An 18,358-nucleotide genomic window follows, 5' to 3' on the forward strand; every position below is an offset into this window, starting at 1 on the left:
TTTTCTAGGTCAATTACCAACCTCTTTGGGTCAAGTTCCGTAACTCTGACATGTATTTTGAGCAAATTATGCTCCCTTTTGGACTTAGAAAATTCTGGTTAAAGTTTAACATGCAAGTTACTATTTCCAAAACTAATGCAGATATTGAATTGAAACTTCACTTGTGTCTTCGGGGTTGTAAAACTAGTTGATAGCACCAAGTCCCATAACTCTGACCTTCATTTTGGCCAAATTTTGCCCCCTTTTTTGACTTAGAAAATTCTGGTTAAAGTTTTGCATGTATGTACATACAGCTATTACTAAAAGGCATATAGATTTGAAACTTATTTTTTCTTTTTCTAGATCAATTACCAACCTCACTGGGTCAAGTTCCATAACTCTGACATGTATTTTGGGCAAATTATGCCCCTTTTTGGACTTAGAAAATTCTGGTTAAAGTTTTACATGCAAGTTACTATCTCCAAAACTAATTTAGATATTGAACTGAAACTTCACATGTGCCTTCGGGGTTATAAAACTAGTTGATAGCATCAAGACCCATAACTCTGATATGCATTTTGGTCAAATTATATCCCCTTTTGAACTTAAAACTCTTTTGATATTTAACATTTTGGGTAACATTTTCCTGCTTCTGGGACAATATTTCGAATAGTCGAGCTTGGCTGTCTTATAGACAGCTCTTGTTGTAATTGAAATATTGCAAGCTCATAAATGTAATTACTGATATTTTCAAATATCAAAGAAACATGTCTCCAGGAATGTCTTGGTGTTTGTATCCTAGCAGCTGGAATCCTGAACAAAATCATGATAAATTTACAGATTTCTCAACTGAAAAGATCTTATATATGAACATTATGCATTGTAAAATGGATTTGATTTTATTCTCAGTCGTAATGCTGGTAATTTTGTATTTCAGATTTATCCAAATGAACGGCACGGAATACGCAACCCTGAGTCTAGCGAGCACTACAAAACCTTGATACTGACCTTTCTTCAAAAGCATCTTTAGGGAACAAAAAATGTACTGTAAAATTGATGTGATTTGCCTGCAGTGATTTTCTTAGGATAGAAAAAAGAATGTGTCTTGCAACTATGAAATATTTTTGGAAAATTTTCTGACCTTTCTATGAAAACATCTTCATGAAGCACAGACATATGGAACAGTGGTTATAATTAGCGTTCATTTTATTACACTATATATTGAGGAAGCTTTTTCTAAGAAGGGACTTTAGTGAGTTTCAAATTGTCTCCCTTATTGGATTATGACCAAGATAATAATATTGTAAGTTGGTCCTATCATTTGGAAGCCTCTGACTTTATTGCTGTTTCCAATAGCTACAGGTTCTTCCTCCACCATCAAAAGCTGCAAAGTTAATGTTTGACCTATAATTGTGTTGATGTGATGTTAAAGTTAGTTAAAAAATGAAAAAAAAACAATCACTACAAGATATTTTCTGACTTATGCCAGTTGATTTTCAGATGATGCTTCGTATTCAAATGCCAGTGAGTTTTCAAATGCCAGTTAATTTATTTTCAAATGTAGGTTTAATTGGAAATGGCCACCTGCAGTGGTCGTAGATATTGGCAAAGAACAAAAAATCATTGAAAAAGTTATCTAAGTTTCTTTTTACCATAAGATATTTGAATTACAGTCAAACCTGTGAACAAAGACCACTCTTAGGAACAAGCAAAAATGGTCTTTGTTCACAGGTGGTCTTTATTCGGGGGGTGGGGGGGGGGGGGGGGGGGGGGTCACTTCTCAGTCAGCCATTATCATGCTGATAAAAAGTATTTTTACAGCTTCTTGCATTCTTTATGCTCTATGTATTAATTCGGCCGATGCAAACTTGCAAATTTTCAATCAAGCAGTAATTTTTATGTTTGTTACAAGGCTAAAGTCGTGAAAATTCGGCGGATATCAAATATTTTCAAGCAGGAACGGTCCAGCTTGGTCGTTATTGGGGGGCAAATATGACCCCTGGGAATGAATTTGGCCGGTCACTGGTCGCGGTCGCCAGGTGGTCGCTATTCACGGCCTTTTTATGAACATTTTTCTATGGGGGGACCAGAGACCGGTCGTTGTTGACAGGTGGTTGCTATTCACGGGTGGTCGCTAGCACAAGTTTGACTGTATAGTTAGAATGAAACATTTTTTCATGTTTATCTTAAAGATTACCTCATTTAATCAGATCTGTATAATTTTTCTTGAAATATACATGTGTAATCTTCTATTAGACAGTTGTTCTTACTATTTATTATACTGTGAAATCATTTTTATTCACGTAGGACGAATTTTCGCGTATCTGGCGCTAGGACCGATGCGCGAATTTAAGACCGCGCTATTATTATTTTTTATTATATTTTTCCCTTTTAAGAATTGAAAATGCGCGAATTTAAGCCCGCGCAAAACAGTCCTTCTTCATGTTTGCGCAAAATTTCATGCCAGCGAATTTAAATGATTTTACAGTAGTTAAGGATTAAGGTTTTTTAGCACTTTTAAAACTTTAACAGGACACAATCAGTTCTTGTGTAAATCAAATTGTAAAACTTCATCATCAATTTTTTTTGCAGAATTATCTCCCTTCCCTTGCAAGGATGGAGGAGAAAAAAGAGCATAATTTTGTTTGAGATCACAATTAAGACTAATTATTTGAAGGTTTTAAGGGTCAGAACTTATATTACATCTTTTTTGTGTGATTCTGCATTTGCGACCAGTGCAGACCAAGATCAGCCTGCACATCCATGCAGTCTGATCATGATCTACACTGTTCGCAATTCAGTCAGTAAACTTTCAGCTAACACTCCTTTGAATAATAAGTGGTACTGCAAAATAGAAAGATGGACCATTTTAGGAATTTAGCAGAGTAAAGGCTAAAGATTGGAGCTGAAGCATATCAGTAGTTGAACAGGGAAGTTAATTTATTGTTTGCTAGACATTCAGTTGTCAATGACAGACAATTTGCCGAGCCCAGAAAAATAAAGTAATTTGATGAGAAAATATTTATGTATTAAAAGTTTGTTTGTTATGTAAAATTTGTAGATAAGACCTCACAGTAAGATAATGTTAACTTGCTGTACCTAACTACATAAAACCTTTGATACTGTTATACAGAGGCACGCACCTTTAAACAGACACCAGGTAATACCATTTATATTGCGTAAATCATTTTTAGCTCATCTGATTTTTTGAAAAAAAATGATGAGTTATTGTCATCACTTGAGCGGTTGTCGGCGTCGGCGTCGGCGTCTGCGTCGGCGTTGCCTGGTTAAGTTTTATGTTTAGGTCAGCTTTTCTCCTAAACTATCAAAGCTATTGCTTTGAAACTTGGAATACTTGTTCACCATCATAAGCTGACCCTGTATAGCAAGAAACATAACTCCATCTTGCTTTTTGCAAGATTTTTGGCCCCTTTTGTACTTAGAAAATATCAGATTTCTTGGTTAAGTTTTATGTTTAGGTCAACTTTTCTCCTAAACTATCAAAGCTATTGCTTTGAAACTTGGAATACTTGTTCACCATCATAAGCAGACCCTGTACATCAAGAAATATAACTCCATCTTGCTTTTTGCAAGATTTATTGCCCCTTTTGGACTTAGAAAATCAGTTTTCTTGGTTAAGTTTTATGTTTAGGTCAGCTTTTATCCTAAACTATCAAAGCTATTGCTTTAAAACTTGCAACACTTGTTCACCATCATAAGTTGACCCTGTACAGCAAGAAACATAACTCCGTCCTGCTTTTTGCAAGATTTATGGCCCCTTTTGGACTTAGAAAATATCAGATTTCTTGGTTAAGTTTTATGTTTAGGTCAACTTTTTCTCTTAAACTATCAAAGCTATTGCTTTGAAACTTGCAACACTTGTTCACCATCATAAGCTGACCCTGTACAGCAAGCAACATAACTCCATCCTGCTTTTTGCAATAATTATTGCCCCTTTTGGACTTAGAAAATCATTTTCTTGGTTGAGTATTATGTTTAAGTCAACTTTTCTCATAAACTATCAAAGCTATTGCTTTAAAACTTGCAACAGTTTTTCACCATCATAAGTGGACACTGTACATCAAGAAACATAATTCTATCCTGCTTTTTGCAAGAATGATGGCCCTTTTTAGACTTAGAAAATCATGGGTAGGACAATATTTCTATTGCACAAAAAAAATCAGATGAGCGTCAGCACCCGCAAGGCGGTGCTCTTGTTGAAAGACGTGCTGTTATGAAATACATATTTATTAGATTACTTATTGTAGTAATGAAGGACTTTTTTGTAGCACTGCCGTAAGTGCAAATTTTCTTTTGTTTTTACCTGTACAAACCATTTTTCATCTTGCATCAAGTAATTACATGAAATAGCTTCATTACCAAAACCATTGACGAGAAACTGTATAGATACTGCGAGAATATTTGAGGGAACTTTTTTTTGTGGTTAAGGTCAATACACAAAATTGAATCACCACAAACTAGTAAGTTTTCAATTCATTTTATGTTTAAAATTTGAAATCACAAAGTGGTATCCACACAAAATAGCCATTTCCATCAAAACCACAAAATTCTGTGCCCGTGAAATTAAGTTATTTCACTGTGTACTGAGAAGTTTTAAGTTAAATGGCTTGCCCCATCGGCAGGTCACTGTGAATTTTGGTCTGCCATACCTCGCCTTCTACCTGCCATGTGACAAAGTGACACTTGTTCCATAGTGTTTGCTTCTAAATTTATTCATAGTTGTGACTGGTTGCCCGTATGGGTGAATCCTGTTTAATGTGCCAAGTGTAAAAACTTAGGAATATATCATATCTTGAAGACTTTTGAATAGTTCATACCTTTGGGGATTTAGGAATAGTTCATACCTTTGGGGATTTAGGAATAGTTCATACCTTAGGTTATTTATAATAGTTCATACCGTAGGGATTTTGGAATACCAGTAGTCCTTGCCTGGGTAATTTGGGAATAGTAATACCTTGAGTGTTTATGGATAGTTCATATCTTGAGCATTTATGAATAGTTCATATCTTGAGCATTTATGAATACTCAATAGTTCATACCTTGGTGACTCATGAATAGTTCATACCTTGGTGACTTATGGATAGTTCATTCATTGGTGACTTATGGATAGTTCATACGTTAGTGATTTATGAATAGTTCATGTCCTGAGGATTTATAGATAGTTCATATCTTTTGTTTTTAGCTGATTAAATTATTATGCAGTAAACAGTTTTAAACTGCTTGACTATTTTTTTTTATTGTAAATCCACTCATTGGATATTGATGTGATATTTTGTATTATGTGAGATATACTAAGATGTATCTAAATTTTTTGTTCAATGTAATTTAATTGTGTCTGATTTGTGAACTTTGTTAAGTGAGATTTGGGTATTGAACAATCATTTTTAGCTCGACTATTCGAAGAATAGTCTAGCTATTCTACTCACCCTGGCGTCGGCGTCGGCGTCACACCTTGGTTAAGTTTTTGCATGCAAGTACATACAGCCATCAATTAAAGGCATATAGCTTTGAAACTTATTTTTTCTTTTTCTAGGTCAATTACCAACCTCTCTGGGTCAAGTCCCATAACTCTGACATGTATTTTGAGCAAATTATGCCCCCTTTTGTACTTAGAAAATTTTGGTTAAAGTTTTACATGCAAGTTACTATCTCCAAAACTAATGAAGATATTGATATGAAACTTCACATGTGTCTTCGGGGTTATAAAACTAGTTGATAGCAGCAAGTCCCATAACTCTGACTTTCATTTTGGCCAAATTATGCCCCCTTTTGGACTTAGAAAATTCTGGTTAAAGTTTTGCGTGCAAGTACATACAGCTATTTCTAAAAGGCATATAGATTTGAAACTTATTTTTTCTTTTTCTAGATCAATTACAACATCACTGGGTCAAGACCCATAACTCTGACATGTATTTTGAGCAAATTATGCCCCCTTTTAGACTTAGAAAATTTTGGTTAAAGTTTTACATGCAAGTTACTATCTCCAAAACTAATGCAGATACTGAATTGAAACTTCACATGTGTCTTCGGGGTTATAAATCTAGTTGATAGCAGCAAGTCCCATAACTCTGACTTTCATTTTGGCCAAATTATGCCCCCTTTTGGACTTAGAAAATTCTGGTTAAAGTTTTGCGTGCAAGTACATACAGCTATTTCTAAAAGGCATATAGATTTGAAACTTATTTTTTCTTTTTCTAGATCAATTACCAACCTCACTGGGTCAAGTCCCATAACTCTGACATGTTTTTTGAGCAAATTATGCCCCCTTTTAGACTTAGAAAATTTTGGTTAAAGTTTTACATGCAAGTTATTATCTCCAAAGCTAATGCAGATATTTCTTTGAAACTTCACATGTGTCTTCGGGGTTATAAAACTAGTTGATAGCAGCAAGTCCCATAACTCTGACCTTCATTTTGGCCAAATTATGTCCCCTTTTGGACTTAGCAAATTCTGGTTAAAGTTTTGCGTGCAAGTACATACAGCTATTACTAAAAGGCATATAGATTTGAAACTTATTTTTTCTTTTTCTAGATCAATTACCAACCTCACTGGATCAAGTCCCATAACTCTGGCATGTATTTTGGGCAAATTATGCCCCCTTTTGGACTTTGAAAATTCTGGTTAAAGTTTTACATGCAAGTTTCTATCTCCAAAACTAATGCAGATATTGAATTGAAACTTCACATGTGCCTTAGGGGTTATAAAACTAGTTGATAGCAGCAAGTCCTATAAATGATATGCATTTTGGTCAAATTATTCCCCCTTTTGAACTTAAAACTCTTTTGATATTTAACCTTTTTGGGTAATATTTTCCTGCTTCTGGGACAATATTTCGAATAGTCGAGCTTGGCTGTCTTACGGACAGCTCTTGTTAGCTTGACTATTCGAAGAATAAGTAGAGCTATCCTACTCACCAGGGCATTGGCATCACACCTTGGTTAAGCTTTTAATATCAGTCCACATTTTGACAAAACCTTTTGAGATAAAGCTTTGAAACTTTGAACACTTGTGTACCATCACCATGTCCAATTTTTTGCAAGAGTACATAACTCAGTATATCAGTATACATAATATCAAGGATTTTGGCTGAATTATGGCCCCTTTTAACTTACAAATCTTGGTTAAGTTTTTTGTACCAGTTCATATTTTGTGTAAACTGTTTGACATATGGCTTTGAAACTTTTATTACTTGTTTGTTTTAATAGTCTCTATCTGTATGTAAGAGCACACAACTCTGCCAACTATTTTGGCTAATTCATAGCCTTTTTTGGACTTGAAAATTGGTACAATTTTCATACAAATCCGCATTTTGTCAAAAGTATTTGGTATGAAGTTAAGTTTCACATAGTATTCCATATTTTGTCTGAACTTTTTGGTATATGGCTTTGATACTTCGAACACTTGCTTAATATCATGGTCACACATTGCCATATACTGTGAAATCATTAATATTCGTGGGGGACTAATTTTCTTGGATTTCGTGGTTGAGTCAATCCACGAAATTTAATCCCAACGAACATGTAAAATTCACATTCATTTTATGTTCAAAAGTTGAAATCCACAAATTCATATCCCCATGAAATTGCCGTTTAGACCAAAACCACGAAATTTCATACCCACGAAATTAAATGATTTTACAGTAGTGCAAGACTTATCCAAATCCACAAATACAGATACAATGTTTGTTTGTCTTATCTATTATTCTTCTTTTGTCTGAAAATCTCTGGTAATATTTTGACCCCATACTTCCATCAATTCTTCGAATAGTCGAGCGCACTGTCAACAGACAGCTCTTGTTTTCCATGTGATCCTGTAAATCAGTATGCTGCAATAGGAAAATTTTTAACTCATTAAAATTATGAAAAATTTGCTGAAAAATTGTTTTAAATAACAAGAACTGTGATATTTTTCCCCAGTTTTATTCATATGCAACATTTAACATTTTTCAATGCTCAATGAACTTGTAATTGGAAATGCTTCGCTATTTACTGGTTTGATTGAGCCATATCATTCTGTTGTTTCAGTTGTCTGCAGTTACATAATTGAAATACAGTACAACCTCTCCAGAGCGGCCGTCTCTTAAACAAAAACCTCTATAACAACATCATCAAAATTTCCCTAAGCTGAAATATACTATCAGATTTACCTCTCCAGAACAACAGCCTCTGTATAACAGTCAATATTTGTATCTCCCAAAGGGTGTTGCTCTACAGAGGTTGCACTGTATTGTTGAAAAACTGCGCTACATCCAAAACAAAATAAAAATAAAAATGTTTTACAGTATTCAATACATTCAGCATATTGCTTGCAATTTTTCTTACCGGTATATACTGATATTTATTTTCTCTTATAGGAGGTGAAATTGCTTGAATTTAGTAAAATCCTGAATATGTTAAATTAATACTAGTAATAAAAAAAACAACAATTTCAATGGAATTAATTCAGTGATATTCATGTGGCATTGACAAAATAAACACTTTTTATGTGGATGTGTTTTTCTGTATGTTTTATTTTCAAAATCCATTGCAGTGGGGTTCTTGTTACTGGCATCAAAGTTGTATGTTCCTCTCTGCTCTAAGTTTGAGTCTTGCCATGGTAATTTTTTAAAAGCGGGGTGTTATGGGACGTTTTATCTTGGTGCTTGTATCTGATAATGTCTGGACTCTGTAGGCTGCACTGACCAGCCTCTAATAAGAGAGCTGGAATCTTGTTGGAAAATTATCTCTCTTTGTATCACACTGAAGTACATACCTTATTGTGCCCCCATCCCTCTGCCTACAAAACAAAAGGATCTCAGTCTGGCATAAAGTGTTGTTAAATATTGATTTGCTGTTCTCTATAAGGATACAGCATTTCACACAAAAGTTGAACTTCGTTCATGTGCAATTTTTAGCTCACCTATTGTGACTGGTCATTGTCCGGCATGTGTCATCCATCAACATTTGCCTTGTGAACACTAGAGACCACAGTTGTGACCCAATCTTTATGAAACTTTGTCAGAATGTTTGTCTTGATGATCTCTAGGTCAAGATCGAAACTGGGTCGTGTTGGGTCAAAAACTAGGTCAGTAGGCCAGATCAAAGGAAAAGCTTGTGAACACTCTAGAGGCCACAGTGACAGTCTTTATGCAACTTGGTCAGAAATGTTTGTCTTGATGATCTCTAGGTCAAGTTTGAAATTGGGTCATGTGGGTAAAAAACTAGGTCAAAAGGTCAAGTCAAAGGAAAAGCTTGTGAACACTAGAGGCCACAATTGTGACTCAATCTTTTTGAAACTTGGTCAGAATGTTTGCCTTTATGATCTCTAGGATAAGATCGAAACTGGGTCATGTGGGATCAAAAACTAGGTCAGTAGGCCAGATCAAAGGAAAATCTTGCTAACACTCTTAGAGTCCACAGTTTAAGCTTGAAACTCATAAGACTTGGTCAGAATGTTTGTCTTGATGACCTTTAGGTCATGTTTGAATCTGGGTCATGTGGGGTCAAAAACTAGGTCATCCGGTCAAATCAAAGGAAAAGCTTGATAACACTCTAGAGGCCACGTTTATGAGCATATCTTCATGAAACTTGGTCAAAATGTCTATCTTGATTATCATTAGCATAATGTCGAATCTGGGGTCAAAAACTAGGTCACCTGTTAAAATAAAAGAAAAACCTTGTGTATGCAATAGGGGCTGCATTTTTCATTTGAAGTACATGAAACTTTGTCAGAATGTTGGTCTGCATGAAATCTGGGATGAATTTTTCTCAGGGTCGCATGGGTCAAAAACTAGGACACCAGGTCAAATCAAAGAATAAGCTTGTTAACACTCTAGGGGGCACAGTTTTCATTCTACCTTCACAAAACTTGGTCAGAATGTTTGTTCGAAATCTGGGACACCCATGTGGTTCAGGGACGATCTGTGTATGAAAAGAGTTGGAACCACTGCTTTACCCTTGCATGATCGTAAGAGGCGACTAATAGGTCTTAACACTTTGTTTTGCAGTAACTCTGTGATTCCAGCAGGTATGCAAATTTTGATTCCATACCTCATGTTTTTATTTCGATGTAAATGAGATGTGAAACCAAAATTTGTAGTCCTGTTTGGCGCCATATAACCTATACTGTGTTGGTGCGCCGTAAAACCCAAATAAAGAATCATTCAAATTTGGGTCACGTGGGGTCAAAAACTAGGTCAAGTCAAAGGAAAAGCGTGTATACTCTCTAGAGGCCACTTTCTTGCTCCAGTCTTCCCGAAACTTTGTCAGATAGTTTGTTTTCATGAAATCTTGGACAAGTTTGAATCTGGGTCATGTGGGTTAAAAAATTAGGTCACTAGGTCAAATCAAATAAAATGCTTGTTCACACTCAAGAGGCCACATTTTTGGTCCAGTCTTGATAAACATTGGTCAAAATATTTGTCTCCATGAAATCACTCTAGGTAAAACATGTTTACACTGTTATGGTGTGATACTCAGGTGAGCGACCTAGGGCCATCTTGGCCCTCTCGTTTAGATTTAAGTAGGATTCTATTTTGATCCATAAAGTTACCCCTCCCCCCTATTAAATATCAAACTAATGAATTGTAAGCATTAATATTTTATTATTGTTAAATAGGATACATGAATGAATTATATTCTGTTATTTGAATTCGGCTTTTTGGATACATTTGGACTTTACCATGTGGGAACAGTTTGGTTTCAATACGTTTTGACCTGCACACATTTCAGCACTGTCGTTGAACATCAGTATGTTTAGTAGGCCATCTATCGCATTGACAAACACATGTGGATGAAGGACTGGTAAAGACATTATATTTACATTTGTCATGTGCCAATATATTTAACCAACATTAGATGGCTACATGTATACACACGTGTTAAATGTCGACTACCATTTAATTAACAGATACTTTCATAGACCCAATAATAAAGTAATTTCAACAGTATAGTGATGCTTAGAAATATTTGTAGTTTGGCACAACTAATCCCGTGACTGCCTTGATAAAAATTTAACTGATAATAATGAACATTTTACGTTAAAATGTGTCTAACAAAGGCTGGGCTTGCAGAATTCACCGGGGATGACTCTGCCTTTGGAAGGTCGGAGGCACCCGTGAAGACGCAAGAAACACGTGCTTTGGAAGGTCGGGGGCACCCGTGAAGACGCAAGAAACACGTGCTTTGGAAGGTCGGAGGCACCCGTGAAGACGCAAGAAACACGTGCTTTTGGAAGGTCGCAGGTACCCGTGAAGACGCCAGAAACACGTGCTTTGGAAGGTCGGAGGCACACGTGAAGATTTCAGAAACGTGTGCTTGGTCGGAGGCGCCCGTGAAAAATTCAGAAACACGTGCTTTTGAAGGTCGGATGTACCCGTGAAGAATTCAGAAACGTGTGCTTTGGAAGGTCTGAGGCATCCGTGAAGAATTCAGAAACACGTGCTTTGGAATGTCGGAGGCATCCGTGAAGAATTCACAGCGTGTGCTTTGGAATGTTGCAGGCACACGTGAAGACTTCAGATACATGTGCTTTGGAAGGTCGGAGGCACCCGTGAAGAATTCAGAAACGTGTGCTTTGGGATGTCTGGAAGCACCCGTGAAGAATTCAGAAACATGTGCTTTGGAAGGTCGGAGGCAACTGTGAAGAATTCAGAAACGTGTGCTTTAGAATGTCGGAGGCATCCGTGAAGAATTGAGAAAAACGAGCTTTGGAAGGTCTGAGGCACCCGTAAAGAATTCAGAAACGTGTGCTTTGGAATGTTGGAGGCATCCGTGAAGAATTGAGAAAAACGAGCTTTGGAAGGTCTGAGGCACCCGTAAAGAATTCAGAAACGTGTGCTTTAGAATGTCGGAGGCATCCGTGAAGAATTGAGAAAAACGAGCTTTGGAAGGTCTGAGGCACCCGTAAAGAATTCAGAAACGTGTGCTTTGGAATGTTGGAGGCATCCGTGAAGAATTGAGAAAAACGAGCTTTGGAAGGTCTGAGGCACCCGTAAAGAATTCAGAAACGTGTGCTTTGGAATGTTGGAGGCATCCGTGAAGAATTGAGGAAAATGAGCTTTGGAAGGTCGGAGGCACCCGTAAAGAATTCAGAAACGTGTGCTTTGGAATGTTGGAGGCATCCGTGAAGAATTGAGAAAAATGAGCTTTGGAAGGTCGGAGGCGTCCGCGAAGAATTCAGAAACGTGTGCTTTGGAATGTCGGAGGCATCCGTGAAGAATTGAGAAAAACGAGCTTTGGAAGGTCTGAGGCACCCGTAAAGAATTCAGAAACGTGTGCTTTGGAAGGTCGGAGGCGTCCGCGAAGAATTGAGAAAAACGAGCTTTGGAAGGTTAAAGGCTACCATTAAGACACCAGGAACGTACTTTGTAAAGTCAGAGGCTTAAGAAACATTTGCTTTGGAAGGTCGGTGGCACCCGTGATGATTTAAGTAACATGTTCCTTCTAAGTGAAAATTATACCTGAAAAAAAAAATGAAGAAAAAAATCACATTAACTCGGTCTCTTTCATGGATTTTGATATATAGGGATAAACACACTGCATTAAAGTTTTAAGTTCTACCACCTGCTTCATACAAGAATGTTACGTTAAAAAGGTTTGCAAGAAAAACGTATTCCAGATAAAAAAAATTAAACGCGCAAACTTTTGTGAAACAGTTTCCTCGACCTGAGTGTTTTTGTGTGACCAGTTGCTAATGAGACAGTTTCACGTGACTTTCACTAGTGTCATTCTCATCCGCGTTCGTCTATATAATCATAAAATAGGAAGTTTTCACTCATTCTAAAGTAATCTCTTAAAAGTGTTGTTTTACTCTAGTGTAAAGGAAACTAGACCTGATATTGAACTGGGTTTGGAGCAACTAAATATAAGCTAACAGTGCAAAACAAGGAACCCTTGGTTTGATCGTTACATCAAACTCGTATACCACTTGTGATATTTAACTATACTATATAAGTGCGTGGCCGCATTACTGTTCAACCATTTCATCCTATGTGTCGCTCAAAGATGTAAGTAAAGTGTTTATTTATCATATGACAATTACTGTACTAAAATCTACACGTTGGGTAACTTGAATCTTATGTACAACGGCAGATTTGATTGCGATTCGCATCCACTTTTGAGGAAGATAACCCTAATCATAGAAAGACATGAAACTTTTTTTCAGACTGAATTTTAAAACCTGTTCATCTCTGCTGCCTTTCGTATTGTTCTTTGTACAAGTTTCCTTATAAACGTATGTATATATATATATATATATATATATATATATATATATATATATATATATATATATATATATATATATATATGCGTAGCAACTACATATTTTTATATGTCTGCCCTGATGATTATGATATGAAACCGGTAGGTAGACAGAAATACAGATAGAGGAAACCCATTGGATGTTTTTCTTTTTTATTTATTATATACTTGTCCAGGAGTAACTTTTAAAATTTCTATTAAATATATATATATATATATATATATATATATATATATATATATATATGTGACGAATTAAAACATTTCTATAGTTCCTAAAGGAGGAAATAAGACATATCAAATGCTTAAAGACTCGTTTATTACCGCTTTGTGCAGTTGTAAAGAACTTGACTGTTTTCGTTATTTGCGCTGAAATACCCTTTTCGGATCTAAGCAAAGGTTCGCTACCCAAATAAGCATACGTATTAAATAAGTGCGTATTATAGAAAATCGTACTCTTAACGAATGTAACTCTCCCTATACATATATATGTTGTAGACAATCAAAATTATTATTATTATTATTATTATTATTATTATTATCACCATCATCATTATTATTATAATTATTATTATATACCATTCATTTCATGCACATGTACAAGTTCAAACGTGCTTTACAGAATACATTTTAAAAATATATAATTACAATTTCAACACAAACAGAAAAAAAAGCCTTTTTACACTAATAAAAACATGAATGTAAAAATAATAGATAAAACAAATCGAGACAAGCATATATACATATTTGAAAAAGAATTAAGTGACACTAGGATAAAAGAAAACTGTTCTGCGCTGTGGCATGAAAAAGAAAAATGTATTGGTCAATTTGACGGTTTTAGTTTTTGGCACAGCCAGTTGAATGTTGAACGTATTCGCATACTAAACTTTAAGATGGTCACCGTGTTTCGTATCACGCGGATGTTGATAGTTAATGCATTTGTACATGCAGTCTAAATAGTTATTTGGTTTATCTTTTATACAAACACTGCCCTGTTTAAACTGTGTCAAGGAAATTAAAACATAAAAATATAACTCAGTTAAATCTGGATTGAAAAGTAAGTGTATTGTTTCATATATGATTTAAATGGTAAATATTGTAATATTTGTATTATATTTAACGCAAGAGGTTACTTATTAAACAATTATTCAGTTATGTACGACAGTCAGCTTACCTAAGCATAAACCTGTCCGCCCCAAGTAACAAACAACTTCCCCGCATGAATCATATGTGGAGGAAATATTACCGAAGTCGAATCATATGTCCAATTTGATGTACCTGTGTCACATAATTTAGTCGTAATATTCAACACAATGTCACTTTGTAGGTTAAAAAAAAAACGTGTGATAAAATTATAGATTTTAATTTTGGCAGTCGTCCTGGCAATCCACTGTACTTTGGAAGTACATTTGTATCAATTTCTGGCTATCAAAAATCTATGTCCACCGGTTCCACCAGTTCTTGATTTTAGCCTTACTTGTTTGGCTTATCGGGATGACTTCTTTTATGATCTGCTATTTTATTTAGTTGTCAAGCGACAGTCAAAAGTTATCACGCTGTCCCAAAACGTACATCAAATTTCAACGTTTGAGGTATATATCATCAAAAACATTTCCAAGGTAAAGTGCCCCAGACTGTCAAGATTATCTGCATCCTCTAAACCAAAACCCTTGAATTGCCCCTGATTGCAAGCCCTTCCCTCCGCCCCACCCCATCCTCAAAACTGGGTCGATAGCAAAAGAAAAAGAAAACGTCATTTTCCAAGATGGTCTCTTTTGTCGTGGCGGCATGCGATCAGTAACATAATTAACGGTTGCAATCATGATGTAAAACGTATACATGTTAATTATATCGGTACAAAATATATATGAATGCATATTGGAAATAAGTTTGTTAGTAGCTGAAATTTCAAGTTCACATAAGGAAGCACGGATGGTAAAACTATGGACATTTTCAAATACCTTACAGTAAGGACATTATTTTTGTTTGAAATTTATCTCTATATGGTCACTCACCCATCTTTAGGTTCGTTCGGTCGAGGTCTGTCGCAACGGTCATTGGTAAGTCTATACATGAAGAAATGACCGCGACATTTTCTATTTTGGCCACGAAAAAAAATCCTGGCAACAACTTAAAAAGTACCCAGAATGCATATGCACACTTTCCAATCCTTTGTAAGCACAGGACACAAGCAAGCAAAATAAGTTTAAGTACAATACCCCACACGCGCCCTAGCATCGACTTATCCGACAGGACCTAAAAAATAAACACCTTACTAAGAAATAAATTTTCGTTAGTTCCCATGTAAAAATCTAAATTATTACAAAATACCTTCTTTTTTTTTTTACTTTTTCAGCTTCACAAAATGGGCCAAGGGACAGGATCAGGGACCGGCGGACCAAAATTCTTCTGGGGATTGTTGTGGTTCCTCGCAATATGGTTTATAGCATGGCCGGTGGCTTTCTTCCTGGCCTGGCTGTACATCTTTCTACTGCCATTTAGCGTCTGCATAGATCCATTAAAGGATGTATGTCAATTCTTGCAAAAATGTGTGCAACTACCTTTAACATGTGCTGAAAATATGGTAGCAATGAAACCGATGTGTTAATTGTTTAAAAGATGCAACATTAACACGATGAATGTATGGATGCAAGGAAACCAGTGTATGTGTAGCAGTTTTTAAGGTAGTGGACCTGAAATGACCTTCTCGCTAGTCAGTCGTGCAACATCGGGCATTTCCGTATTCTCCGGTAAATCCGTCTATTGCGTAGCATAAAGGCCGAGGTGATCAGATTGCTCGCTAGTGTGACTTTCCGTAAAATCCCGAAGAATACCGAAGTCGCATACGGAGAATACGCCATTTCCCGATTGTCCTTACAGACTCACGCTGAAAAGTATTGATACCATGAAAAAAACAGTGTTTAACTTTATAATGTAAATAAAAACATCGCTGCTAAAAGCCTACTATTCTTATGTAAGTAACAGCCATTGTTAACATTACTTTAAATTCTGAAACAAACAAAAAATGTTTTCATTCCCTATGTATGTAACACTATTTTATTTTATGAAAAAATAAGTCACCTTGTATTTTTTATGGAAATTAGTTTTATTGTTGTTTTTTAATTTGAAATAAGGGAGACTCAAAGAAACCAAATGGATGAGTACATGTATATAATTATACAGGTGACTGCTATACTGTGGTAAGCGAATAGAATATTGTGTTGGTTTGGCTGCCTGTAATTTGATTATTATTCACTGTTTATTTACATTTATTCATTATTTTCTTATATCATGAATTAATTTTATTTGCTTATTGAATATACTGATTTATAGAACTGGATGTAATTTTTTTTTTCGGCAGCGTATATTCACTTTATTGTTTGTTTGTATTCATTGTTAATTGTAGCTATCCTGTGTGATACGGGGAAATCAAGCATAATATGTATACATAAATATTAATAGTAATCTAAGACATTGTTGTTTGTCTTTATTTATATAAGAATATTATTAAATGGATTGAATGACAACACACAGTCAAAATAATGTGATGACTTTTCTTTGATAGACATACTTAGGTTTAATTTCAATTAATAAAAAGTTTAAAAAGATTCCGATTAGTCTCGCTATGAAATGCGCATTATTTATCGAGATCATTTACTCGCGTATGATACCCTTAGTATGAAAACTTTCTACATTTCATAAAATCATCTAAGGAGTATTGCCCAGCAATGTCTGCCAAACCTCAGCATATGCAGTTTTACCGTATATGTGTTTTTTTTTTTCAGAACACGATTGGAGAAAAAAATAATTAAAAACAATTCTTACGCTCTTTCAGATAGGGTTTTCGCTATATCTACTTTTCTTTAGAAGAATCCGGTTTTGTGACAAAAGCCGGCTCACCCAGAGTGCCACCCTCCCCAATCTGCTCCTACGCATATATGCGCATAAAGTACAACCACGGATAATAAAAATGTGCACCTTTTTGTTGCTACAACTTCTCGTTGCTACAGTAACCAGACATTTAGAAAAAAAATGGCCCTCATATTCTCAATATGGGTAAAGGCAAGACAGCTGCACATGACCAAGATAGAAGGAAGAATGTTGTGGAGGCCCAAGGTTAGTGTTTCTGTCTATCTGTACAGCAGATTTAATGAGGAAAATCGCTTAGAAAGCTTTTTTTATGGTCCATAATTTTTGCGCATAATTATGTAGTCTAATTATTGTTACAGGAACCGTAAAAAGGACCTACATTTACTCCATATATCCATATCGTGAAAGTTATCATAGCATCCAAGTTTTTGTGACGTTTTCATTATATACCGGGTTTCATGAAAATATCTTTTAGGTCAGAGACCACCAATTCAAAAAAGTACAGGGAACTTACTGGGAATGAGGTAAGTGTATACCTGGGAATAAGGTAACGTCTTTGCGTTCTGATTGGTCAGTCATGTAAACAAACCCAGGAAGTGATTATTTTTTCAAAATTGATATTTTTTCACTGCATTTACAGTATTTTATTATACATTTTGACAAAATTTGCTACATTTTATGTGTATTGAAAAAAAGTTTTATCAAACGAATTTCTCCCGCCATGTCAATGATGTAAACAGGGGGTCATCTCATTCACACGAAAATTACTTAAATGAAGTATCACTATTCATATGTTTTTCGTCCGATATTTTGGTAGAACTAGGATAGTTCTTGAAAAACTTGTAATTAGATATACATGTTTCGATGTATGGAAGGCCGTACACGCCATAATGTTACAATGTAAGTCTATGGGAAAACAATTGGTGGTCTCTAACCTTTAGTTATCGCAGTGTACGCTTTGGTGACTGACGGACGGACAGGCTACGATAATAAATCTCAGTACTGACATCTACTAGTTCTACCAGTAAAAATATGTTATTTTTGTGACTGACGGGATAAAATGACGTGCTTATTTTTAATATTGCCTTAAACTTATCTTGTTCTAAGATTAGCACAGACGGACGCACTAAATGACCGAGAAGGGACGTAACAATGACAATCCGATAAAGCGCGCATAGCGCAACAGCTGATTGTACTACGGAGTTTACTACTACCATTGATAACAAAACCACGTGTTTCAGTGTGTT

The 18,358-nt window shown here is 35.6% G+C and overlaps 1 protein-coding gene and 1 long non-coding RNA gene across 2 annotated transcripts in view; both read left to right on the plus strand.

Annotated features, from left to right (window-relative positions):
* Nucleotides 1-8,489, plus strand: part of LOC123541786 (dipeptidyl peptidase 9-like) — a 36,940-nt gene extending 28,451 nt beyond the window's left edge. Inside the window, exon 20 of the mRNA XM_053531003.1 lies at nt 917-8,489. Within this exon, the coding sequence (XP_053386978.1) occupies nt 917-1,009 (93 nt within the window). The 3' untranslated portion in view covers nt 1,010-8,489. The remainder of the gene's footprint in view (nt 1-916) is intronic.
* A 5,651-nt stretch (nt 8,490-14,140) lies between these two features.
* On the plus strand, nt 14,141-18,067 carry LOC123542258 (uncharacterized). The gene is made up of 3 exons (XR_006684712.2): nt 14,141-14,298; nt 15,598-17,586; nt 18,053-18,067. It is a non-coding gene; the product is annotated as an uncharacterized LOC123542258 (long non-coding RNA).
* The last annotated feature ends 291 nt before the right edge of the window (nt 18,068-18,358 follow it).

Source organism: Mercenaria mercenaria, chromosome 19 (genome assembly GCF_021730395.1).
Source record: "Mercenaria mercenaria strain notata chromosome 19, MADL_Memer_1, whole genome shotgun sequence".
NCBI lineage: Eukaryota > Metazoa > Mollusca > Bivalvia > Venerida > Veneridae > Mercenaria > Mercenaria mercenaria.